Source organism: Sebastes fasciatus, chromosome 5 (assembly GCF_043250625.1).
Source record: "Sebastes fasciatus isolate fSebFas1 chromosome 5, fSebFas1.pri, whole genome shotgun sequence".
Taxonomy (NCBI): Eukaryota; Metazoa; Chordata; class Actinopteri; order Perciformes; family Sebastidae; genus Sebastes; species Sebastes fasciatus.
This window is the reverse complement of record NC_133799.1, coordinates 10591214-10618420: the sequence shown is the minus strand read 5'-3', so window position 1 is coordinate 10618420 and position 27207 is coordinate 10591214. Positions and strand designations below refer to the sequence as shown.

At 39.2% G+C, this 27207-nt stretch overlaps 3 protein-coding genes and 1 non-coding gene across 8 annotated transcripts in view; 3 read left to right on the top strand and 1 right to left on the bottom strand.

Annotated features, from left to right (window-relative positions):
- Positions 1-442: 442 nt before the first annotated feature.
- ccdc17 (coiled-coil domain containing 17) lies at positions 443-10298 on the top strand. The gene is made up of 15 exons (XM_074636711.1): positions 443-675; positions 1135-1263; positions 1699-1767; positions 2065-2186; positions 2310-2459; positions 2916-3032; positions 3231-3364; positions 4626-4748; positions 7285-7475; positions 7622-7716; positions 7875-8090; positions 9109-9244; positions 9574-9660; positions 9867-9977; positions 10158-10298. Exons 1-15 carry the CDS (start codon positions 478-480, stop codon positions 10296-10298), a joined length of 2019 nt encoding a protein of 672 aa, XP_074492812.1. The 5' UTR covers positions 443-477.
- A 641-nt stretch (positions 10299-10939) lies between these two features.
- Positions 10940-17390, bottom strand: nasp (nuclear autoantigenic sperm protein (histone-binding)). 5 transcript variants are annotated; one of them, XM_074635009.1, is made up of 15 exons: positions 17191-17390; positions 16819-16869; positions 16602-16715; positions 15758-15838; positions 15388-15494; positions 14552-14926; positions 14252-14313; positions 14099-14169; positions 13862-13935; positions 13269-13457; positions 12883-13046; positions 12624-12701; positions 12456-12530; positions 11751-11873; positions 10940-11123 (listed from the first exon to the last, which is right to left on the bottom strand). In XM_074635009.1, exons 1-15 carry the CDS (start codon positions 17226-17228, stop codon positions 11097-11099), a joined length of 1629 nt encoding a protein of 542 aa, XP_074491110.1. In that variant the 5' UTR covers positions 17229-17390; the 3' UTR covers positions 10940-11096. The 5 variants fall into 5 exon arrangements, with proteins under 5 accessions (XP_074491110.1, XP_074491111.1, XP_074491114.1 ...); XM_074635010.1 differs by having other exon boundaries at positions 14555-14926; XM_074635011.1 differs by lacking the exon at positions 10940-11123 and adding an exon at positions 11433-11569.
- A 5397-nt stretch (positions 17391-22787) lies between these two features.
- Positions 22788-22860, top strand: trnam-cau (transfer RNA methionine (anticodon CAU)). Its single transcript has one exon. It is a non-coding gene; the product is annotated as a tRNA-Met (tRNA).
- Positions 22861-24853: 1993 nt separating this feature from the next.
- The window catches only part of LOC141767562 (glypican-5-like), a 56331-nt gene continuing 53977 nt past the window's right edge, over positions 24854-27207 (top strand). The window contains exon 1 of the mRNA XM_074635000.1: positions 24854-25155. Within this exon, the coding sequence (XP_074491101.1) occupies positions 24975-25155 (181 nt within the window). The 5' untranslated portion in view covers positions 24854-24974. The remainder of the gene's footprint in view (positions 25156-27207) is intronic.

The window sequence follows — 27207 nt, the reverse complement described above, 5'->3', positions numbered from 1 at the left end:
TGGGCAGTGTTAGCTTAATGTGGCTGGAGTGGAAAGTGCAGAAAATCCTTCAGACAGAAAATCCCCAAAGTCACTGTTAATGCAGGCTTCATTCTGATGGGAAAACGTGTTAAAATGACATTCATATAAAATGACACTGATACTTAACAAAGAGGCAGGGGTAATGTGGTATGTTTAGAGAAAGGTCACCACACCCTTACAACAGAGTGGCATGGTGACAGTTACTAGCAAACATACAAGCCAGTAACTCCGTAGTTAAGGAACAAACCAAACATGTTTTACAACCTTTAAGTGAGCCGATCCTTCGATTTAATTTAGAATAAGACTTTTTGGGGGGGCCTAATATTGTTTCTTTTTGTGTTTTTTCCCCACAGTCTTTTGGGTAGGGTTAATCTAATATTTAACCAAACTTTATTTCAGCTTCCTGCAAACCTTCTTTTTTTTTTCTTTCTTGATAAACACCAGCTCTGACACCAGATGGAGATGGAATTGATCTGCAGAGACTGTAACATGGTGTTTCGCTCTGCTGGGCTGCTTGACAAACACGAAGCCCTGTTCTGCATTGGGAGCGAGGTAGGACACCTTCGGGTGCAAAGACGAAGCTCTGAACTTCTCATGAGAGACAAAGCTGGATGTGTGGACCCTAAACAGACAAGAACCCCTGATCTCATTCAGGTAAGTGAGTCATACTGATCTAGTGAGGGAGAGCAAGGTGTGAGCAGGTGGTGAAACAAAGAAACCAAAGAGGCAATTTATGTGATCAGAATGAGTACATTTACCTAAAAACATTGCTAAATATATTTAAATATCTCATTATTCTTGCAGGAGATGCGCATGAAACTGTATTATATATTTATAATAACATGAAGTCACAAACTTCCCATAAAGTTGAGCGTTGATCTTGTAGGGAGGTCCGCTTGGCATGTTGATAGGTCAAAAAATGCAGTGAAAATTTAGGGTAAAACTTTTTTTACAATGTTTATGCACTAGAGTTAACAAAATAAATAAGCACTAGGAATTGTTATCTCAAACAGATTATTTGCTGCTGCAGCATTGCATTGCATATATTGTGTAACCAATAAAATGACTTAAGGAAAGAGATGGAAAACGCTGCATGTGTCTTTGTGTGAGCAGCTGAGAGGTCAACGAAGAAACATCACCAGGTGGAGGAGCGTTGATACCAAACCTAAATCGGCAAGAGCAGAGGACACACCAGCAACCAGTCAGACAGAGAGCGCTGCTCTGCAACATCTCACACATGAGGTAAAACTGAACCATTGCACCAGCCAACCAGTCTCCATCTCTCCTGCACTACAGCAACATCAACATCTAAAACACCATGACAAAACAATCATTTATCCACGGTTAATTCCCAGCGAGCATTATTATGTTACCTAAGCTTCACAAGATAATTCATAAGTGCCCCAACAGGGATGAAGGTGGCAGGGCAACATTTTGACTACACGTTCATTTTAACTGTCACTTTACCGAACACTGAAGGTGCTTTCATTGCCTTTGATTAAAAATTCATGTTTGAATATCATTGTCAGTCATGACACATGGGAAGGGCAACTTCAAAAAGGAAGTAGGGTATTATATTATAGAGACATATACACAAGAGTATTTTAAACTAATTATTATCAATGGCACATTTTAAGTGTCCGAAATACACAAAAAAAAATCTCTCTTGACTTCCAGTTTCACAAGTTGAGGATGTCCATTGAAGAAAATCAGCCAAAATGGACAAAAAGGACCTCAGATACTGAGGTGGGCTATGTGTCTTCTGTCAGTTTTTTGTCCTCGTCTAAGCCTTTCATCTTATAGCACCGGGTGAGCACTTTACAGTATGCCATGGTGCTATAAGTGTGCACGTTTCTTCTATACTGTAAAATCTCTTAAGTAATGGATTAAGTCATCAGCCAGTGGTGTCAGCATGGGTCACTGTATGGAGACGGGTACAAGACAAGAGTACAAAAAGAAATGAATAATGTTGCTCCAGGGTGTGACATGTTTAAGAACCAACGCTGTGCATGAATCTGTTCATTTATAAACATGGTTATTTAGGCGAGTGGGCGTCAGCTGGGTCACAGTGAGAGATTGGAGGAGATGAGGGAAATGGCGACGGACCACGAGCGCGAACTGGCCCTGATACATGCTCACAACCAGCAGCTGGAGCAGCAGAGACGGTGAGGGATAAATACACCCTGTGAACCAAACATCCTCCTCGGCCTTTGTGTAAAATTTCATCCTCTCAAATTTACACTCAATGTTGATGTCGAAGATTGCTCTAAGGCAGTGTGAATGTGTGTGTGTGTGTCAGAGCTGGCCCATCAGGTGAGTGTCCTGTCTGAGCAGAGCAACACAACTCACCTGGAGAGTCTGCTGATGGAGCTCAGAGAGCAGGAGGAGAGAAACGAGGAGACGCTGCAACAACTCGCTGAACATCTTCGTACATCACAGTAAGTGTGTACCGATGTTTGTGTTTTATATGTTAGGCTTTTAGAGGTCCTTATCAATACACGACTGAGAGTTCAAAAGAGAGAGAGATCCAACCTGCAACATTTCAGTGTGTAACCACTAACTGTGCTGCCAGAGCAGGCACGGATACAACAAAGAGTCTATTTAATGTGTATTTGTTAGGGTTAATTATGTTGGATGGAGGATTCAAAAATAAATGACTGCAACTGTGGTGCTCTGCCTCCAAGATGAATATTTAGTAAAATATGTTTTTTTTCTTGCTGCAGGATGACTCAGAGCATCAATGATGTATTTTCTTTATAGTAGTAGTTCCTCATTGCAACATTTGTGGTAGAATAAATTGAATTTCATATTGTAGGGTGGATTACGGCTGGGAAACCTTCCATACACAATATGATCTAATTTAGATGATCTACTCGTTTTTGTTGTTTTTTTAGTTTGCAAGAGGTCTCCGTACCCGCCGTTCAGCCAGATCCACGCAGGAATCAAAAGATGCATCCTGACAGCTTTGAGCTAATTTCTTGTGCGGACGGCCCTCTCTCTACACAGATAAGGTATACCTACATCCTTCAAGAGTCATTTATTTTAAAAAAAAACGCTGTATTGGAAGGAAAAACAAGATGGAATGCAGTTTTTCCCCAATTTGTCTGGTTGCCACTAAGAAAATCAGGTTCTTTAGGCTACATGAATATGAATTAGTTCTACTGAGCTGCCTGGTTAATGTGAGGGTAAATCAGGTCTCTTTGTTGCAGAGCTCTGTGGCAGGCATACATGCAGTCAGGTGGGTCTGATCCAGCCATTGTGGCACAAATGATTGACCTGCAGGCAGAAGCCCAAAGTCTGGAGAAAAACCAACCAGCGACAGCCGGCAAGGCCAAAAAGAAGAGTAAGACTCAGAGCAATGATGAACAGAAAACATACAGTATAGTGCTTGTATAACACTGTCAACACAGCTGTGCTCAGTGGAGCCTTTATTACGTTTACTCAGCTTGATTTTTCCACTCTAAAAACTGACTGGAGTCCATGGTTATTGGATTCTGGTCCGACATTTCTTTTCATCTGATCAGTTATATGGTGCCTTCAAATGGGGTCGTGTTTACTGTGTTTACGAGATGAGTCCATATGAACGCCCCTTCATGTCGTATTCACGACCTCGTAAGTGGAAGGTTTCTGAAACCTCCGAGTTCACGACTTGTGACGTGTTTGTTGAGGTTGTGAGAGATGGCGGAGCCCATGGAAGTTCATTTCTCGGTGCATAATAAGTTAGTATATTGTAATTTTACTCGTAAATTGTTTTTCTTGGTAATTTCATAATAGGTCTGAGGAAAATGTCGATATTCCCAACGGCCTCATCTTTTTCCTCTGTCATTATGCCTTTGCATAACGCCACGCATATTGTGTACACAACTTCCCATGTTGTAAACACCAGCTCAGGAGTTTCATTTGAAGGCACCAATAGCTAGGGTGACCAGATCCCAACAAACCAAGTGTGGGACTAAAAGCATGTTTGTGTGGGACACGTTACTAATCCTGAGTGGAAGTCTTCAATTTCGATATAATGTACTTTAAAAAAATTAACATTTCCATTCTGCCCCTTGTAACATCTCTATGCTTTGCCCTCTGGTTGAAAAATAACTAATTTTGAAACTGAGAATCCCCTTCCACCGGCTTCACATAGTTATAAGTAGTTTCCCAGTCTTTGTTGTAGCTGCATTTCCATTTCTTTGTGGTAGTTTCCATCATATTCTGCCTAAATCTGCATAGCTTGTGACTCTTCCCCGTTGGCCGTAGTTTAGCAAAGACAGGTTAACCTGCACTTTACCCACATGATGACAGCCTTTCTTCATGCCATTGGATAAAAGACATATTTTAGAAAAGTGTCTGTCCTGCAGTGGTTTGACTTTTGAAAATCAATTGTGGGACATATAGTATCAATATGTGGGACACAGGACAAGGGATAAAAATGCTGTGCAGTCCCTCATAAAGTGGGACACCTGGTCACCCTAGTTATAGTATGCTGAATGCAAAACACAAACCCCGAATTGGTAATATATGATTTTAAAACTTATTGGTACACACTCCAGATATGTGTCATAAAACAGAGTAAATTACCTTTTTGTCCACATCATTGTTGTCCTTGTGTCCAGAGGTGAATCCTCCTCAGCGGGGTCCGAGCTGGGAGCTGCTGGCTGTGGAGCAGGAGAACCAGAGACTGGAGGAGGAGATCCTCAGGATGCAGCTGGGCAGGGAGCGACACCATAACTATGACGGTTGGACACAAATAAAAACTCTTATTTTATTACTGTGAAAAGTTAACTGTTAGCTGAATTAAAGGGACTGTTTGTAACTTCTTACACGTAAAAATCTATCCGGGTCGGTGTCCCATGCGCGCTCGCCATGATCATAAATTATGTCTTACCTTTGCTGTTTTGTGTTTTATCAAAACTTGAGTTCAAGGGCATATCAACGCTGCTAATGGCTAACGTCGCTGGAGCATTTGAGATGTGACGACACTTTCTATGTCTCCACCTAGTGGAGGAATCATGTTACTGCTCTCATCCAATGAGCTGCTCAAAAAGACCAATGAGTTATGGTTTTTCTCAAACTTTTTGTGGCCAGGGACCCCTTATGGAGGAGGACCCCCTCTTTATCATAACACAGATTAAGCATAATGCTACCATTTGTACTCTTAGATGCCACTGAAACTATTTGTATTCTAAAACTTTTCAACCTAAATAAAAGTCGTAATATTACGAGAATAAAGTCATAAATTTAGGAGTAAAAAAAGTCGTAATATTACGAAAATAAAGTCATAAATTTAGGAGAAAAAAAAGTCGTAATATTACGAGAATAAAGTCATAAATTTAGGAGAAATAAAAGTCGTAATATTACGAGAATAAAGTCATAAATTTAGGAGAAAAAAAGTCGTAATATTACGAGAATAAAGTCATACATTTAGGAGAAAAAAAAGTCGTAATATTACGAGAATAAAGTCATAAATTTAGGAGAAATAAAAGTCGTAATATTACGAGAATAAAGTCATAACTTTACAAGAAAAAAAGTTGTAATATTAGGAAAACATATTACCAGCAACCAACAAAACGGGTAAGAGGACAACGCAGTTTCTTGCACAATCTTTTCAAGGTCCTGAACTGATGATGATGTGGTGCTGATGTGCCAAAAGATGAAGTATTTCCTTATTTGTGAAACCTAAACTGAAGTATAACCTCAGACATGCTTCATAGTGATAAACAGAAACACATTCAATTTGAATCATAAGATTTAATTTAAAAATTTATTTCGAAATAAAGAAATAAAGATAAAGAATGATCATACCAACAAGTGTACAGTCAGAAACAAGAAGTATTTACATACATACAATGAAAAGCGTAAGAAAAATAACTTGTCAACACTTGATGCCTTGATTTACATATTCGAAAAGGAGTGAGAAGAAGTATACATTTATTTAATCCCACCCCTTCTCCATAAGTCAATTATTAATTATTAACCGCCTTCCTTATTGAGCCATACATATACTCTAATTGAATTTTCCTAAATTTGTCTAACTATAATTATTATTATCTATAAGTATTCTAACTATAATTATTACCTTTAATACCTTTAAGATAAGATGAGATGATCCTTTATTAGTCCCCAGCAGGGATATTTGCTATGTTATTGAATGTTAATACAATTTATATACCTTTAAACAGAGGGGTGATTTCATTCAAATTGTATTTGGACTCAACTTGACAGCATTTATTATCCTACATTTCAAGTAATCGATCTTAAAAGCTTTCAGAAAATGAACAGTAGCAAGACTGGCATAGTCCTCCAGATATTTATAATTACCCATTTACCAGTCTAAAGCTGACTTTTAGTAAGGGCTTCAAATAATTAACTAATGCTGTGTGTCACAATCTTATCAGAGTTTGTATTGGCCCAAAGCTAATGTGCGTGGGAGTAATGGACACAATATGCTTGTTTTATTGCAGCAAATGGTCCCCATCTGAAGATATGGGCTTTTTAATGATACAGCACAATTTTATAATTTATAGCAAATTATTTTGCGGATCCCCTGACAGAGTGCTACGAACACCTGGGGGTTCACTTTGAGAATCACTGCTATAGAGGTCTGATTGATTGATTAATTTTAAAATAAAGCCCAAAACAGTTGCATTTAGATGAAATTAATAAATATAGTAACAATTAAATTAAGAGTTTTACAGTTGCCTGAGAAAATTTCAAATGGTACAGATGGTACCCAAATGGCCAATTTGAAGATTGCCTCTGTTGTGATATGGTTATTGCTAAAGCTTTGGGCTGCAACTGCATCATTCCAAAGGGATATTCACTCTAAAAGTGTACAGTTTTGTTAGGCGGACAGGTAATCTTTCAATTAGTCCGTGTTCCATCTTCATTTACATATTTTCACACCACTGCAGAAATCACACGTTACTTTTATCATGATACCATGATTATTGAAATAGACCATGTAGTTGCAGGGATACACTCTATTCATTTTGGGCACGTTATTTTGGAGCAGGGGCCTGAGCCAGAGGCCTGTGGTTCAAAAGGTAATTTAAGAAATTAGTAGTGAAACACAGAATCCTCCTATAGCTTTATACAAACTCTTAATAGCTAATCCTTCCACCTTGCATTGAGATACATGCAGCTATAGGAATTGAATTCATCATCTAGGAATATTGTGATTCATATTTATTGCATAACATGTTACAGTATGTTGTGCTGCTGACACGGTGTACCGAAAGGCAAAATGTGTGTGGTTGCTTGTGTGTTCTCCAGCAGCAGTGAGGACTGAACTTGAGCTGATTCAGAGGGAAAACCTCATGCAGATTTCCAGTTTACAGGCAGATATTCAGAGAAGCAAAGAAGCTCCCAGGCCCAGGAGACAGCCTCCTCCTCATCCTCCTCTTCCTCCGCCAACTCCACTCCCACTCCAACCCAACACTCACATTCATGCACCTCTTTCACTGGTACTCATTTTACATTTGTAGTCAAAAACATTTACCAAAAGAACACAACAGAACAGGGCAACTCTTCTAGTTTTCAGCTCCAAGTATATTTGACAGTGTTTGTCTGTGACATTGATTCAGATACTGTTCCTCTATGTGTCCCTCAGCTCCAGTCCAGATCCTTCTCCTCTCCACCGGGAAGATGCATGTTGGACTCCCTGGACTCTCTGGACTCTCTGGGTCCGGCCCCCTACAACCCTGCGTCAGTTGAATTTGAGACACTGAGCTCACATCATGCAGTGATTTGTATATTCAAATAGCATATTTAAGTAATAAATAAAGTATCTGTATATCACATTAAACCATCTACTGGTCTGTCAATGTTTTAGCCCAAAATTAAATTGAGTCCTCTGTGTTCAGAGCTGGTTTCGTGGTTTTCTACGACCTGGTGCTGGGAGTGAATGTCTCTCAGAGGGCGCTGCGAATGGTGGTGGCTCTTTACTCAGAAGGTCAGGAGGTCGGACCGCCGACTGCCCTTCCCACCGTACAGTGCATGCCAGGAGTGTCCGTGTCGTACACCCACGGCCTCAGCCCTGGAAACTACGCCCTCCTGTCGGTCAAACAGCCTGTACCCAGGTAGGAGCAACACCTAGAGAACAAGAGCTGCTTATTATTATTATAATATACAGCAGTGAGAGTGATTGGAGGACATGACTTCAGAACTTGGTAAATAATAGGGAAAAGGTATTCTGCTCTTCATTATAGCTATCCCATGTAGGTAACCAAAAATGAGAGAACACTACCAAAACTCTCATGCATGCCTTCTGCGAAGGGGTAGGTATGTGGCCTGAGCTCAACACCTGGCTCATATAAAGTATATATAGTCATTATTTCAAGTAGGGGTGTAAGTAAATATCGTAAATATCGCAATATTATGTTTTGTGATACTGTATCAATTCTCAAAAACCCTGTATCGATTTTTAAGATTAATTCAGCCAATACTTTATTTAATTCACAAAATGATGTTCCCTCTCCAAGTAGTGCTATAATGTTGGATGTTACAGGGAATATGATAAATGCCAATTTTACGCAGATTTTATGCATATGGCAGTGTGTTCTTTATACTGTGGCAGTTTTCCCTAAAATTAGATTTTAAAAAAAACAACACATTTCAGACTTTCTTTACGGTCATTTTCAGTCTTTTTTTCCAACATTTTTCCAGAAAAAAATTTCAGAATTTTTTTCAGACTTGATTTCAGACATTTTTCCCAACATTTTCCACCTTTTTTCAGACATTTTCTTGGGACATTTTCCAGACTTTTTTTTTTTTTTAACCTTTTTCAGACATTTAGACTTTTTCCAACATTTTTACCAACTTTCTTTTTAAAAACATTTTTCCAACTTTTCAGACATTTTTTTCCGACTTTTTTTTCCCAATATATCGTCTTTCTTACGGTATCGCAATATATTGAATTGTTACCCCTCCGGCATCATGATGCATATCATATCGCCAGATTCTTGCCAATACACAGCCCTAATTTCAAGTGGTAGAAACATTCAAGTGAGGTTTCTTTTCCTGAGAAGAGGGAATCAAGCCGTCCTCATTGTCACAAAAGAAAATCTAAAAATGTACATGAACCCTTTACCCCTCCAGGATCCAACCGTCACCCTCCCTCTCTCTAGTGGTGGAGCTGCAGGCAGCCAGAGATCTGGATGTTCACAGCCAGGACGTCTTCAAGCTGGCGTCCTGCGGCTGGACACGCATGGAACTCTATGACCGATACAACCAGGTAGCTGCATACTGCTCAAAGAAATGTGGAAATTAATTATATACTAATTGGAATTTGTGATTCCATTGTAATGCCTCAGCTCAGTTAATATCATGCTATTGATGTTTATTAATAAAAACACAGTGGTGTCTGCACCTGTAAAGGTAATAAATAAATTGATTGCACCACCTGGCAGAGTTTATCATTCATCTGTGAAACATTATCATGCAAGTTTATAAATCGCCATCTGCTATTTTTGCATTTTAACCATATGTCTCATTGCCCCATTACAGAATGCCCTGGTTTATAGTAAATGTCATAACATTTGATTATTTTCTCTCCACCACCAGCTCCGTAGTGGCCACTGGAGGGTGCCAGTGCGCAGTCTGCCTATCAGACCTTCCTTAAGCTTTGCCCAGCTCAACTCAGTGCCCCAGGTATAAAGACAACATGGATTTGGAGCAAACACCAAATAAAAAGTACCGTCCATTAGTTACCCATCAGATATTAATATACAAGGAAATATACTATTTAGGAAGAAATCTAGGTTGAAGTTTCAGGCTGATGCAGCTTTTAGGTAGAGATGGAACAAGGTAGTAAATTAAACACCTAAATGTATGTGAATTTCTGTCAATTTAAAAAGGTGGGCAACATGCAGCTGTGTGTACGTTTGGTCAACGGAAGAGACGGAGATGTTCAGACTCTGGCAAAGCCGGACCCGACCAGCACCAGTCACTATAAATATCCAGCTGTGGTAGGATGAAAAAAAATAAATTTAATTACAGAAAGAAAGCCAATTCTGAGAGTAATTGTTGCAATGGAATTACCGTTACTGTTATACACAAGGCTCAAAGCACAACACGTTACTTGTGTAGCCCTTCTTATAAACATGCTTGAATGTGGTGCACTTTTTATACCTTGTGTCTCGATACAGGCGTCCTCACATCCTGCGACTGTCCACGGAAATGCAGCTCTGCCTGTTTCAGCTCCACAGCCCAGAGTAGTGGATGAACTCTCCGCTTTGTCCTTCACTGATCACCAGGACCGTCCAACCACAGAGGCCAGTCAGAGTTGAAAAGGACAACAATGCCATGCAGAAAACATCTCTACAATCAGGATGCAACATATGAACTGTTGTGGAAGTGGTCTTAATATGTAGCAGCACATTTTAAAATTAAACTGTACATTTTGATAAAAGAACCTCAAGTTTGTTAACATATATTTTTTTTAGCTGCAACTAACTATTAAATGATTAAAATCTGATTATTAAAAATCACTTGGACTATGAAAATGTAGGAATGGTGAGAAATGCTCATCACAAGTTCCCAGAGCCTACGGTGTTTTCAACCAACAGTCCCAAAACCCAGACCGTCTACTGATACTGAGAAAACCAAAATAAAGTCACATGCGATATGGATGACTAATTATTGCAGGTCTATAGCACCCATTTTTATGTTGCGCAATCATTACACAAATAAGTCTGTCATTTATAAAATGAACCGCTTAAATATAAAAAGTTATAATGGTGGCAAAACCCTGTCCTAACTCAAAGGTATTGGCTTGTGTGATTAAAAGACACCAGTGTGGCCATCCAACTATTACAGCATGTTTCATTTCATCTAAATGGGAAAAACTGCATCTAGCTTTTAATCCTCGTCCACGATTGTGTGAAGTTTCAAGTCCCGGAAAATCTAAAAGAACTCCGATACAAACTTACATTTGCAAATTTTTTTATTCTTATTTACTACAAGTTTACAAAACTGGACAGACAAATCTATGAAAATGGATCTTATTTACAGAAACAAAAGTGTTGAAGGGGGCTGGACAGGCATGCTGTGCTGGTTTTCGAAGATCAGGGAAGAGACAAGGACGGTCACGCCGAAGACGACTGGGTGGCAGACTACAGGAAACAAAAAGAAAAAATATATATTAATCACAACCACACAAACATGAAGGACTCGGCGCGCTGCCTGTCCATCTCAGAGAAAATTATTACTGGTGGTCTCAACACTGCAGTTTTATCTACTAATAGAACTTGAAAACACTTTCAGTTACAAACTCATTTGTTCTCTTTTTGAAATAGACATTTCACAGAGAGATCTGAATTTTAACTAATGAAGACAGTTTGAAGCCCATCTTCTGCACTTATGACAATTCAACCACAGAAACAGCCGACGCTGCACAATAGTTACACGTGCTCTGTGAATGAACAATATTATCATTTGCTACTGAGGCTTAAGTCTGGTCACCTTTATGTCTTGTGCTAGGACCTGCACCCAGCCAAAGGTCTCAGACTAACTTTAACCAGTGCATCAATTTCACCACTTTTTCAGATGACTTTCATTACTGAAAAACAACCAGAACCCAAATTAAGACAGGACTGGAACCCCACCAGAAACCAAGTAGCAACTACTGTATGTCAGGCTTTCTCTTCCATCTAAGCAGGTTAGCATTGTCACAGCACAAGCTTCTTTCTGAAGTGCTCTCCTAGAAACTCAGTACATAAGACATGAGCCTATCCACTCGCCTCCTGTGATTTTCCCTCCTGGAATCCATTGCTGGCACTAGAGTCAGCACCATTAACTGTGGCTTCCTGTTTCGCTTGTTTAGCATCAGTGTCCTTTACTGGGCTCTCGTCCTCTGGTTTCCTCTGTGCAGAAACATAAAACCGGTCAAAAGGGGAGAGGGGAAGAGGAGACTCAACGCTTCTGTGCACGACTACTCAATGCAAACAACCTTTAAAAAACAAACAAAAATATAAGTTTGACATTAATGAGGGAAACTGAAACCAAATGTGGATATGTCAAGGTCACACAATTTAGAGTATCATGCACACAAATCAGAGCTACATTTACAGCAGTAAGCAGAGCCACAATGCAACAACCTACACACATGCTACAGTAAAGTAACCAACACAAGTCACTCTCCACAAACAAGCTAAAGCATAACATTCCTACAATCAAAGCAGGCAAGCACATGGACCTTGCAACATAAAGTGAGCAGTATATGGCCAGTTTCAACATACAGATGATTATTCAGCCAGCATGGAGTCGACTCAGGGTTTTGAATCCCTTAATTATTAAACGGTTGCGTTTCAAAAGGGCAGAATGGACTGCAAAAATCATGACATTTTGACTGGCCTCTGATCATCACTGGTGTGAAATTGGCAGCAAACAAGAGGAGAAAAAAAACACAATTGGCAGAAACTGGCAAGAGATCAGTGGGGCCTCACCTTTTTCCTGACGAGGTGGGAGATGTTGGAGACGGCTTTGGAAGACGAGGCGCTGTTAGACGATTTAACTGGGATCTGAAAATCGAAATGTTTGTTTTGTTTAGAGACGTTTTGTAGGGCATTCACTCTTGACACACAAGAGTTTGCGCACTAACACAATGTCTTTACCTGGCTGGCTGTTGCAAATGCAGAAGATGAAGGGCCGCCATTTTCACATAGGAATGCTGATGAGGTTGAGGCTCCGCCCTGCAAGAGGTTAGTCAGTTACCCAGGAGCTGAAGCTGTTTTGATTGCATCTATACTGCGCTCTAATAACCTCCAGGTGGATTTTTACACTGGAAACTTGACCGAGCTATACAGGAGAATAGTTCCAAAACTGGATGATTTTCACTGTTTATCGCCATGTACATCTCCTGTGTGCACTCACTAGTGTCTGCTGGATGGCCTGGGAGGCAGCGCTGCCTGTTCTCTGGCTTTCCTTAGCATCCTCAACCTTTTCCCTGATGTCTGGCAGAAGCTGCTTCAGCTCGTCCATCTCATTCTTCTCTTCTGCAGCCCCATCTGCTGCGTCAATCGCCTCCTGCAACATGGCTACACAGACAATGATCGATTAGTACAAACAAAAACATGATGGCGGATCATCCGCTGCCATCATTTGAGGTTCAACTTTTGAAAACGGTGTAGTATTTTATACAGAGGATAGATTTTCTACAATCTGTCAGTCACCTTATTAAAAAAATGAGCCAGCACTCAGGATAAAAAAGGGTAAGTGCACACGCATGGCAGCAGCTCTGAACATGCTGCGTCTCTTACCCAAACGGGCCTCGATGACTTTTATGGAGCTGTTGTAGTGCTGGATGGCCTGGCTGTACTGATCCATGTAGCACAGTGTAGTGGCAACATGGTAGTGGGTCTCAGCCAGCAGGCGACTGTGGGGAGGCAAGTGCTTCAGCTGCAGGGCAAGACACTCCTGGAAGTCTTCTAGCGCCTGGGGATAGTTACCTGGGGAAGGGGAGCACATGCGACTCAGATTTAGCTTGCAGTGGTACTAGTTGCCCCTCTAGTGGTGAATGAAAGCAATATTTAAATATGTTCAGTGATAACTGGTCAACATTTGCAACACTAATGTGCATGTGTTACGCGTGTTTTTAAACTGCATGGAACCGTTTTCAGCCCCTAGACACAAACATTGCATCCTACGCCTGTCACTTAATGGCAAAAACTTATGAAACTCCAAAACGTTGATGGCCCCATACATAAGCACCAGCTATTACTATTCCACAAGAAGCCATGGCAGAGTAATGCAAGGGTTTAATTCAGAAGATGGTCTTTGAGGGGAGGAGAAAAGTGGGCCACAAAGTGTAAGTGACAAGTCCATCCTGGAAATGCTGCATGAAAACACATACCTGATTCAGCACTGACTTCTCCGAGTTTCAGATATGCCTGGGCTGCCATCAGTTGGTCTTCTTTGCCTTCCTTTCTGAGGGGATGAAACAGAAAATTTTACTGCACATCATCAAGTAGAGCCCTCCTTAAGACTATAAAGTTTAAATTTGTATGAAGTGACCTGCCTGAACTCACTTGTCCAGTATGAATCTTTCTAGTCACTTCTTAAATGCGGATGGACTTGATGTTGCCCTTACCTTTTGTAGATGAATTTAGCCACCTCCAGCATCTCCCACGCCAACTGCAAATTCCCAACTTCATCCTCTTCCTGAAAAAAGGTGAAGAAGGCATACATCAAAATCAAAATATTCCTAATCCATGTCAAAGAGACTTGATGTATGGGACCTCACCTTATCCTGTCCATTTTTCTCTCCATCCTCATCGTCGTCATCGTCGTCGTCGTCATCATCCTCTGTGGAGGCAACAGGAGGATAATTAGAGTGTGCTAGATAATTTTTCTAGGCTGTGACTGAAGTGGAAAAAGAAGGCAAATGTGTTCCAAAACAAACCCCAAAATGTTTCCCCTGAAGTGCCGTAAACACTTGCCATCACCTTTTGTAACACCTCTTAATGTGGCCTGTTTTATATCAACAAACACCAAGACTGCTCCACCGTTCAACACAAACAGTGCTCTATATCCAAAGATTTACTGCCCTCTGGTTCCTCATCGTCCTGTTCAGCCTCTGGCTTGGAGTCGGTCTTCTTGCCATTCTGCTCTTTTGAATCCTTTACCTTCTCCATCGTGGCTTCTTTTACGGGAGACGCAGCAGGACTTTCCTCCACACCGTTCACAGGAGCAACTTGACTCTTCTCAACTCCATTCACTTTAGCTTTCTGGACTGAACTTGTTGCTTTACCACTTATAGGGGAACTTGAGGGCTCCCCTGATCCATTCACATGTTTGCCTGAGGACTCAGTGTTGCCCTTTGCATCCTCAGACTCCAGCTTGGTGTCAACCGCCTCAGTCTTTTCCTTCTCTGCCATTGCATCATACACCTGCCTTCGTAGCTCATCTCTAGTTTTTTCTGCACCACAGTGGCGTGTGAAAAATAGGTTCACATTAGATAAACACCAGTTCATCTATGACAAAGACTTGCCAGAAAGCTCACAAGTCACTGAGAGGAACATGAGGCAATTTCCATTCTAATGCCGCTTTTATAAAATATGTTCGGCTTCTTTCCTGCACCAAACACTTGTTAAATCAGCTGACGTGTAACTACAGTAACAAATTACACATGTACAAGTGCCATGCTAAAAATCAAAGTCAATCGTTTAACTAGGACTCATGGACATGCATGCAAGAAGATACACCTGAAAACCATCAAGACAAATTTGCAATATACACACACAAACTGCCTTAACATATCAAACTAGAACCACTAATTCAAATTTGCCTTGTAGGGAATCAGAAACACACCATTATGCCACATACACACAATTATGCCCATTCCCTTAATCAGGCAACCCTTTATGATAACATACTGACCATCAAGATTGTTGGCACTCTCAATATTCGAGCCATTGGGCTGCTCGTCTTCCTCAGATTCTTCTGGGACTCCCTCCAGGGCATTACCAAGGACACTGCTCTCCATCCTAGCCAAAACACAAAAAAATGAAAAGAAGGTCAAGTCCAGAAAAATTGTCACCAATTGAACCCTATTTATGAGTTGTACAGTCAGCATTTGCACAATCAATGCTAGAACTACACTGATTTCTGGGCTTGCATCATACCAAAAATAAATAAATAAGCATTATCAAAGTGATGCAACATCAATCACTTTGCATCAATTGTTCAGTAACACCACCTAACATACAGTATAAACAAGGTTTATTGGTGAGCAATGATGTTAACCAACCTGGCAAGCTCCAGTAGGGACTTCCCACAGAGGAAGAAGGCCTCCCCACACTCATCTGCAGTGTCCCCGTACTTTGCAGCCCTGGCAGATAAACAAGTGTTGAGTGGAGCAAGTTTTGTTGGGGAAAGGTGGTGATCAAGGTAAAGCTTACTGCAACGTAATAAAAAAATAACACTACTGGAATACAATTAAAAGCTGAGGCATGATTTGAACTAAAGGCATGATGCATTTCAGACTGGAAAAAAAAAAAAGTTGTAAATAAAGTTTCATTTCACATTTCTCTGACACAGAACACTGGCAGAAAACACACAATGAGCAAATACTATAGAGTATAACACATCGGGTGATGCCAACCGTTTTAAAATATATATATTTTTTAAATCACTAATATTTAGTGTCAATTACATACATAACCAGAGGAAAAGCAGCAGAATTTGAAAATGTTTGGAAACCTTTGTTGGTGTTTCTTGGATGTCAAGGGTCACAGTCAAATTGAAACTGCTGTGTGTTGTTGCTGAAATTGTTTTTTTTTTTGTTCTTTGAGGTATTTATTTATTTTGTCTTATCTTTTATTTGTTTTTTGTTAGATAACTGAAATACATGAAATGTCATGTCTCTTTCTTTGAAATTCTGACCAAACATTTCATTGTATAATTTAATTATTAATATTTTTAGTCTGTCTGTATGTGTATACAGTATATGTAAAATCCAATACAAATATTGTTTTAAAAAAAATAAATAAAAAAAAATTATATATATATATATATATATATATATATATATATATATAAATAAATAAATAAATAAATAAATAAAGTGTTAATATGATCTTGGTTATACTCACAGCATGCCGCAGGCGTCCTGGAAGACACTGACAGCAGAAACAACATCTCCCATCACCAGATGCCTGTTCCCTGTACCAATCAGCTTCTTTGCCTCCTCCGCGACATCAACCGAGCTGCAGGGGTGTATGTAGATATATATAAATAAATAAAGGTCAATGTATGAATACTAATGCATGAACAGATGCATCGTTGTTTTCTGTGTGGATACTCACTCACCTGTCTGCAGCAGCAGCTGATGAAGATGAGGAGCACGGCTTCTCCTCCATACTGGAAGAGGAAGAGGTCAAGTCAATGCAAACACAACCCGATGAACTCACATCTGTTAAGCTACGTGTGTGTTAGCTGCGCTTTGTTGTTGTTAGCCAGCTAGCCACCATAGTGATAGTGATAGTGTTGTTAGCAGCGTTGTAGCCTCCACCAGGTCCAGTTAACCATCCCTGTAGCTTCATTACTCACTGTCATGCACTGGAGGTATACAACATGTAGTTGTCATGTAACCTACATCATACTAACCACACAAGGTCGTCATGTTCGCTGTGTTGTGTAGCTAAAGGCTAGCTGGCTGTGAGGAGGAAATACAAGTCTTACCTCCCAGAGCTCGACGCGGCGGACGTTTCCTCTGGCATGTTAGATAGTAGAGACGATGGGGGAGACAAAGACGGGTGGTGTGGTGTCCAGTGATCAAAGTACAGATATGCGTCCTGTGATAGTCTTTGTTGGCGCGCTTAAATAGAGAAAAGAAAGGCTTTCTATTTCCGCTTTAACTGTCGGACGCGGGAGATCTGAGTTAAAGGGGCCGCAGCAGCGAGTAGCATGGTGCGTTCATGGACCGTGGGGGAAAAGAAAGAATAGATTTAAAGGCAGCATACGAAACATAACAGTATGGTGTCAAAGACCAACAATATGCGTACTGATTGGCACACATAAGTCCTAAACAATAACCATCAATAACTCTATTGATCTCCCACCTTAATGCTCATGTGAGCTGTTTTTACTTGGTCGTTTCATATTCCCCATGGCAGGGGTCAGCAACCTTTACTATCAAAAGAGACATTTTAGGCACATTTTTTATTTTTTTTAATCTGTCTGGATCCGCAAAAAATTGTGATGAAGGTAACACAGTTTATAGTCTAAGTATATAGTATATAAGTCTAATGCAGTGAGGGCCAAAGAGACAATGTACTACGGAGTATTAGGGCCACATTGAGAGAAAAAACAATCTGAGATTTACAGAATAAAGTCATAACTTTACGAGAAAAAAATCGTAATATTATGAGAATAAAGTCGTAATATTAAGAGAATAAAGTCATAATTTTACGAGAAAAAAAGTCGTAATATTACGAGAATAAAGTCATAACTTTACGAGAATAAAGTCGTAATATTAAGAGAATAAAATCATAACTTTATGAGAAAAAAAGTCATAATATTACGAGAATAAAGTCATAACTTTACGAGAATAAAGTCGTCATATTAAGAGAATAAAGTCATAACTTTATGAGAAAAAAAGTCGTAATATTACGAGAATAAAGTCATAACTTTACGAGAAAAAAAGTTGTAATAAGACGAGAATAAAGTCATAATATTATGAGAATAAAGTCGTAATATTAAGAGAATAAAGTCATAACTTTACGAGAAAAAAAGTCGTAATATTACGAGAATAAAGTCATAACTTTACGAGAATAAAGTCGTAATATTAAGAGAATAAAGTCATAACTTTATGAGAAAAAAAGTCAGAATATTACGAGAATAAAGTCATAACTTTACGAGAATAAAGTCGTACTATTACGAGAATAAAGTCATAACTTTACGAGAAAAGATCGTAATATTATGAGAATAAAGTCGTAATATTAAGAGAATAAAGTCATAACTTTATGAGAAAAAAAGTTGTAATATTACGAGAATAAAGTCATAATATTACGAGAATAAAGTCATAACCTTATGAGAAAAAAAAGAAAATAACATTTATTTATCATTTACATAACATTTACATCATAATTTATAATATTATGACTTTATTCTCATAATACAACGACTTTTTTCTCATAAATCTCAGATTTATTTTTTTCCTCAATGTGGCCCTAATACTCCGTCGTACCGTAGACCTACAACATGATAAATAAAAATGAAAATGTAAACAAAAAACAGTTATTCATTTCCATTTTTATAAATCCACAGGGAGCCACTGGAGAGGAGCTAAAGAGCCGCAGGTTGCTGACCCCTGGTCTATGGGATGGACACAGACAGGAACTATGTAACGCTACACCAACCATATCTCTAGGAGTTTAGGGTGATTTAGCAGCCTAAGACTGTTGTTTTAAACGAAATACGTCTTTTGTCGAAAGAATAAAACCGTCGCCTGTCGGTCGAGCTCATCCATCATTTGAGAGCCAATCATCTTGCGTATCGCTACCAAGATTCTACCAAGATTTGACCAATCGGAGGCCGCCCTGCTACCAAGAATGGCGACAGCCAATCACCGTCCGTTGCGTCTACCAAGATTTGACCAATCACACTCGCTATCGCTACCAAGATTGACGCCGGAAGCCACGCCCCTAGAAATCAACGCCAGGTCCCTTCAACGGAAAGTCAAGTCCTTCACCAGCATTTCTTTTCGACCCGACGTCTTTGCTATAGTTTGGGTAAGTTCATCGTCAACCATTTATTGAAAATATGTGGTTTACATTGGTGGCGAGCCAGCACGCTAGCGAGCTAATGTCATATCCACGTAACCTGGCTATCTCACACTAGTTGAAGTCGCGAACGACTCTCCATTCATAACCAGCTAACGTCAGCTGATATGACACTATGCTTTATTTTAGGCAGCTGACAACACTAGTGTGTTAGCCTGTCTGTTTACATAGCACATTATGTAGCTTTAGCCCCTGTGTATATGAATTGTTTCAGAATGTTATAGTGTTAAGTTACAGGTTGTAAAGCAGTTGAGAATAAGACATGGTAATGCATAGGTCCAGTAAGGTACTCACCTGGTAACTAGTTTTAAAAAATTAAATTGTTTACAGATTCTGTATAGTAAGTACATTATTAGAAAACACTGTATCACAGACAGACAGAGGCAACTAAATGTTGCATAACCTCTTTTGCATGAGAAGTAATGGACACAGAGTGTAATTTATGTTAGTTTAGCTAGATTGGAGATCAGGATACAAGGATGTATTGTCATATGCATAAATAAACAAGTTATCAATGCAATGACATTCTTAGTTTGCTGGATCACTATTCTGTAGTGAAATATAGCCATAATTTTACAATATAAGAGGACAGACCAAGCATATTCTCACTGTGTTTTTTTTCTTTTTCCCCCAATCATACAGAATGGAGCCTAAATTTAGGAGGAGGGGGGATGGCCATGCTAGCCTCTTTGACACAGAGGAAGCAAAACGAATTAAGAGGGAGAACAGGCCATGAGTGCGGGCTCTGTCGCCTGAGAGGGTGAAAGAGTCTGCGAAGATGGCTGTTCTGCGTCGCGGTGGAGACCCGGAGAATATGCAGCATGTCCTGGGCCAACATCAGATGCAGTTTGGGATATTCAGGGGCCAAACTTTTCAATGGGTGGCAGAAAATGCGTTGGGGTATGCGGGTTATGTGGTGGCATCAATGTCAGAGGAGTCAGGAAACTCTGATTCACACAACAACCTCGTCAACAAAAGAGTCTTCCAGGGGTACATCTCACATTATCCGGCAGGCCGTTATGCCATCCAGGTCAAGCGGGAGGTGAGATCCGCTAGAAGCCAGAGCCAACCTGCCACTGCTGCTGCTGCCACCTCCACACAGCCGCCCTCCAACTCACCACGGCCCTCAGCCTCTTCTCGAGCTGCCACCTCCACACAGCCGCCCTCCACCTCACCACGGCCCTCAGCCTCTTCACGAGCTGCAACCTCCACACAGCCGCCCTCCACCTCACCACGGCCCTCAGCCTCTTTGCGAGCTGCCACCTCCACACAGCCGCCCTCCAGCTCACCACGGCCCTCAGCCTCTTCGCGAGCTGCAACCACCACACAGCCGCCCTCCACCTCACCACGGCCCTCAGCCTCTTTGCGAGCAGGCCATCTCCACCTCAAAAATCACCTTCGTCAGCCCAGAGAGCCTGCCTCCTGCAGTTGAAAGGAAAGGCAGACCCTGTATGCCTAACAGCAGTGTGGCAAATCCCCACATCTTTGTTTTGCCCCCTAATACTGCAGGGATGGCCCAGCTAAAACAAAGACTGAACATAACTCCATCTGCTGGTCTTAGGCCGCCCTTCCTTGCAGCTCTCGAGCCGCCTCTCCAGGCAGCTCCCCAACCTCTCAGACCTCTCCTGCTTGCGCCCAGACCTCTCCTGTGTGCAGCCCAACCTCACCTGCCTGCACCACAACCTCTCTTGCCTGCCTTCCAATCTGTGGTTCCTGCAGGTTCTTCCCTGACAGATGTGCCTTACACCACTCAAAATTACCACAAGAGGAAAAGACAGGAGGAGGAACAGAGTGGCAAAAGGAAGAGGAAATACTCTAGGAAGAGTGACGCCATCACCTGCAAGCAGTGTCAGAGGGAGCGGGACCCTGCCACCCACCAACAGTACTTTGGGAATTGGTACTGCCAGGCCACAGCCACCGTGACTCTGGCTGAGTGGAGGGCTGCACTTGAAGCCCGGGGATATGGCACAAAAAAAGATACTCGACCCTGATAACTCTGTTCACATTAGCCTATATTGTATTGTATTATATACTATTTCATATACTGTATTGTATTCTAGTAATATAGTATTAATAATAATCTATTATATTCTATTATACGATACTATATTCTATTCTATTCTATTACATGGTATTATATTATATTATATGGTATTATATTATATTATATTTTATTATATTGCATTATATTATATATATATTATTCTAGTAACAATAGTATTTATAATATATTTTTTTTATTGTATTATATATATATACATATATATTCTGTTCTATTTTGTTCCATTACATTGTATTCCTGTTGATTTTATTGTTGATAAATGTATATACCACTGATTGCACTGATTTTATTACTGTACTGTTTTTTAAAATTTGTTTATAATAAATATGTTATTAAGATGACTCAATACAAGTGTTCTTTTTCATTCAAATACAATGTATAGCATACCACTGAATTATATTATATAAAATAAATATATATATACTCTTCTAGTAATAATAGTATTAATAATAATCTATTTTATTAGTCTACATTATATTAAATTATATTATAATATTATATATAAACTATTCTGTCCTGTTCCTAAATGATAGGCTATTAATTAATCACAATTGCAAGTGTACAAAGTTAATAGTCAATGCTTGTGATAAAAAAAATAATAATAATCTATTTTATTAGCCTATATTATATTAAATTATATTATAATATTATATATAAACTATTCTGTCCTGTTCCTAAATGATAGGCTATTAATTAATCACAATGGCAAGTGTATAAAGTTAATAGTCAATGCTTGTGATAAACAAAATATTGTAATATTTACATACAGCACACACTGCTTAATTTCTACCATAGATTAAGCACAACAGACAATATTAACACACCGTTTGAACCGCCTTAATAATAAAGCCAATTACATCTTTCATATCATTACAACACGGGATACGAGGCGATGATCATCAGCCGTGTTTTGGTAGCGCGTTAATGTTACTATTTATAGCATTAATAGCTCGACGATCTGCGATAATAAAGCCAATAGGAAATAGCGATAATAATGATAAATGACCGTCATTATAACGGCAACGATAAAAGATCCACCTTAGAACCATCTATGCATGTGTGTTTGCTAAATATTAATGGCATGAGGTTTGGGTGACACGGGTTTCGAGGCGAGGATCATCAGACATATTCTGGTAGTGTGTTACTATTTTTAGCAACCGTAGCACAACCAACCGGCTATTTCCTAGTGGACAGTCTCTTTGACTCCCAGCTGCAATAAAGTCTCTTGAAAACAGATAGGAGTGAAACCTCCCGATTCTCTGTGAACACACCATATCTTTTACACAAAGAAAAACGAAACCGAAACCTATCTTTGCCCTATTGAACCCGAGTATGACCTTTAGATAAGCAAGCTACCGAACAGTTGCACTGCCAGGCATAGCATTATGTCGTTTTTATGTTAAATATGAATGCTTTTTACAGTATGATCCGTAGCCTCGTTGGCGCAGTAGGCAGCGCGTCAGTCTCATAATCTGAAGGTCGTGAGTTCGAGCCTCACACGGGGCAGTTGTTTTTTTCATCCAAGTGTGATGTTACCGTTTTGCAAAGATGGGGTGTATCGCCACTATTAACTAGTGATGGGAATTCTGGCTCTTTTTAGTGAGCCAGATCATTTGGCTCAGCTCACCAAGAAGACCCGGCTCTTTCCGCTCCCAAACGGCTCTTCGTTTTTACCAGTTCTGCCTTTTATTATTCAGCCAAATTTAGTTTGACGAATTAATATGACGAATGGAGGGCTGTGCTGGAGAAACGAGGTTACGGTAAAAAAAAAGAAGCCAGGCAGTGACAAGTAGGGTGGGGACGGTGGTAATTCAGTCTGACAAAAGCTTCAGAAGATAGTACGGGTTGGGACATTTCTGTGGTTTTGATTTCTTCTTCTTATTTATGTGGCCCTTTATTTCATTACATTTTATTGTTCATTTTAGTTTATTTATGCCTTACATTATTTATGTTACACTGTATTATTATTATTATTATTATCATCATCATCATCATCATTATTGTTTTTGTAAGCTTCTGTGTTTTTGACTTCTTCATTTTGTTATTTATGTTGCACTTTATTTCATTACATTTTGTTGCACTTTTTTATGCCTTAAGTTATTTATGTAACACTTTATAATTATTACCATCATCGTTATTGTTGTTGTTGTAACTTTATTAAAAAATATAAAGTGGTTTGGGATGCTTCTATGTTTTGATTTCTTCTTCTCCGTCATCCTCTTCCTCATATTATTGTTTAGTTTAATTATTACAACAACTTTACTCAAAAATATGTCTACAGTGGCAAGTAGACAAAAAAGTTAATTTCCAACACTGGTTATTATGGAATTTTTGCCCAATGATGCCCAACTTTCTGCCTACTGAAGCTTTAACATACATGTATGGACAAAACCAAAAAATCTGTGCATTGTCTGCCAAAACCTCCCTACAGCAAGAGTGCTGGGACCCACTAAATTTTGATTTCTGGTTGGGGGTAATAAAGAAACAGGCCACATTTTTCCAGCAAAAATCTCTCCAAAACAAGGAGTTAGTGGAAGTAAACTGGGTTTCCCATACATTAAGCCATATTTCCTCTGGTATTATTATGTTGGTTTCCTTTTCCCAGCCCTGGTTAATGTAGTTGGTTGAATTTTTATTCATTGAGGTGAAGCTCTTGTTTACCTATGGAAAAAAAAACTACAACTTTTAATACAGACAAGAGGACAGACAGGATTATCTCTAACTATGTAGATAAATATCAACATTCCATAGTGCAAAACATGTTAGTAAAAAGGCAGTAAAAAAGTTAGTAGTGCAAAGTACAAAGTACAAAAAAATATACCAGATATAAAAATACTAGGAGATGAAGAAAACTGTTAAAACTGAAATAGTGCAGGGTAACAGCTGTGAGACACGACTATTAAAAAGTGAATATAGTGCAGAAGAGACTGTAGTTGCTGTCATACATATTTCTTCATAATCATAACGAGTTAGATCATGATACGAGCGGGATTCGTACCGACGATCTCAGGTTTTGTGATTATTTTATATGACTCTGCTATGAAGCACAGTGACCAGCAGGTGGCGCCCATGTTCCACTATCAAACAGCCCTTTCCTCTGAGTCCACTTCACTCACAACACATCAGTCAAGTTTAATGGAGCTTATCTGCAGAAGCAGCTGTTGCAAACTTTATGTGTGTGAAAGAGCTGTAACAGTCAGTAAATAAAACAACAACAATAAATAAATAAACAGATGGTTTATGACCACATAACTTATTATTGCATTAGGTGTAAACTGCCTTTATTCCTTATGATTGTTATGGCACTTATGCTTTTATTGTAATTTTCTTAACTGTAACAAGTTATTGTTAACATTACCATAGTTGCTGTATAGCAGACACACATCCTCAAACCACATAGTATTTATGGAAGTATTTTGAGTGCACATGTCAATTAAGTAATTGAGGTGGAGTGAGTGAGAGAGTCAGAGAGAGAGAGGAGGCGCTGAAGCTGAGCAGACACACACACACTAACTTAACTGGCTGCACATGAAGTTTTCAGTCACACTGCACTGTGGGACTTTTTTAAGGAATTCATATTAACCAGCCAGACTCTCCTATCTCCTCACTGACATGTTGCGATGTTCCGTGCAGCCTTGCAAAACGTGGACTTGCTTTGGGTGATTTGGGTGTTTTATTTTGTTTTTGTGCCGGAGAGCGGCTGTAGATCAGCCGATGCGGACAGCTGTCATGAGGTGAAGACAGCCTACATGATGCGCCAAATAGGCCCGGTGGAGCTGGTGCCAGACAGGGCAGTAACAGGTCAGTCAGCCTCTCTGCAAATATCATGCTGGGAAATACTATATGTCATAATGTGACTTAGTACATTAACTGAAGCACTCTACCTCCTATACTTTTGAGGTAGTCGACCTGTACTTGAGTATTTCCATTTTATGCTCTACTTCTACTAGTCCATTTCAAAGGCAATATTGCACATTTTATTCAATTACATTTATCTGACAGCTATGTTACTGTGCAAATCGACACTTTAAATAAACATGATTATTTATTTATACATTAAAATGCAGTGTTGTGGATTAAACTACCTTATAAAGTAGTTGAAATGAGCTCCACCTACAAGTAGACCAGCTCCACAACATCAAAATGTTGTTGCATTTTAATCCAATAATGCATATATATATTTAATGCATTATAGTCCAATAATGTATATTATAATATACACTTTAAATAAACATGATCATTTATTTATACATTTAAAATGCAGTGTTATGGATTAAACTACCATATAAAGTAGTTGAAATGAGCTCCACCTACAGTAGACCAGCTCCACAGCATCAACATGTTGTTTACATTATAATCTAATAATGTATATCATAACATATATATACACTCATAGGGCCATTCTGCTGCAAAATTACTGCTTTTACTTTTAATACTAGTATTTTGCTGATAATAATATAATATATAGTATGTATATATATATATATATATATATATTTGTTTTACAAAGTATTCCTTAATTAAATAAAAGATCCAAATTCTTCATTCATCACTAGACATATACACCTCTTAACCATAGTACAATTAAGTAGCATAAAGATCTCTATAGATTAAATATACAAATGAGTATAAACTTGCTGTTGAGTATCACGCACTTACAGATTCAAGCAGCTTCCTGTGCTCAAAATAATTTAAAAGAATCACTATATTCTCCCTTTAAATGACTAAAATGAATGTGAACAAACTCCATTTAGTGTTAAATCAAATTTCAACTTCTTTCCTGCTATGATATTTGGAATACTTCAAACATTGCTGTGTTTTGTAGCTTTAGAAATAAGAGCTCATCACTGTGCAGCATGGGCCACCACTTCTTAAAGAGAGAAGCTATTTCCGTTGCAAACTCACCTTTAAAGCCAGCAGTGCTTATATAGAGCTCTTGAAAGCATACTTGGCTATAAGTGGTGGTGTTAAAGATGCTGTTTTTCTAAATGTAAATGTGAGATGTCGTCTGGTTTATGAGAGTGTCTTTGCATAATATTGCAGTGAGTGAGCAACCACTTCTAAATTGTTGAATAGGACATCAACATTTTTAATGTGACTGCACCCAAAAAGAAATCACGAAAAGGTGATGTCTTGGAGTCATTTTGTTGGCAGTAATTGCAGATTTCCCCATGGAGCGGATGGAGACAAGTGGTGGATGATGCAGAAATAAACGTGCTTTATTTTCTTGTAATCTCGACACACATAAATTGCCTCCTTGTCATAATTATAGAGTTCATGAAAATGCATATGAATCAGATGTTAATCGTTGAGGAAATCTCGACATCAGTCTGTCAGCTGCAACTGAATGAACAATCTCTGCTGCAACTGTGAAACACTCCTTTGGGGATTTAGACAAAAGGAACTGTAATATTCCTACAATACTCCTGTTGCTGCACAAACTTGTGATTGTTGACAGCTAGTAAACAACAGTGGTGACCTTTCAGGCAGAGATGTCTCCTAATTTTAGATGGTTACTCCAGTAGAATCTTAAAACAACACAGTCTTTTGATCAGGTTTGGCCAATGAATGAATTAACTTGAAAGAAATGTAATTTTAGAGAGGCTGTATAACAGTTGAACAGCAGCACTCTCCTTGACGGACATATCCATACAAACACTTCCTACTATTGATTATAGGTGTAACGATCCATCCTTCTGGATCGATTCAATGAATGAAATGAAAAGTATTTGAATGACATCTTTAATATACGCCTTTATTTTGAAATTCGCATGGCACATCTGTGTCAGCGTTTCCATTTCTGTCCAAGCAGAACTCCTTCATACAGAGCCCAGTAATAAGATGGTCAAATCA

Bases quoted from the DNA above. Each gene is read 5' to 3' on its own strand.
- ccdc17 (XM_074636711.1), top strand. From the start codon at position 478: ATGGAGATGGAATTGATCTGCAGAGACTGTAACATGGTGTTTCGCTCT. The intron at 1,264-1,698 runs GTAAAACTGAAC...CTTGACTTCCAG, and splicing joins TGCAACATCTCACACATGAG to TTTCACAAGTTGAGGATGTC. The intron at 2,460-2,915 runs GTAAGTGTGTAC...TTGTTTTTTTAG, and splicing joins GAACATCTTCGTACATCACA to TTTGCAAGAGGTCTCCGTAC.
- nasp (XM_074635009.1), bottom strand. From the start codon at position 17,228: ATGCCAGAGGAAACGTCCGCCGCGTCGAGCTCTGGGAG. The intron at 14,170-14,251 runs GTGAGGTCCCAT...ACCTTTTTTCAG, and splicing joins AGAAAAATGGACAGGATAAG to GAAGAGGATGAAGTTGGGAA. The intron at 13,936-14,098 runs GTAAGGGCAACA...TCATCCCCTCAG, and splicing joins GCTAAATTCATCTACAAAAG to AAAGGAAGGCAAAGAAGACC.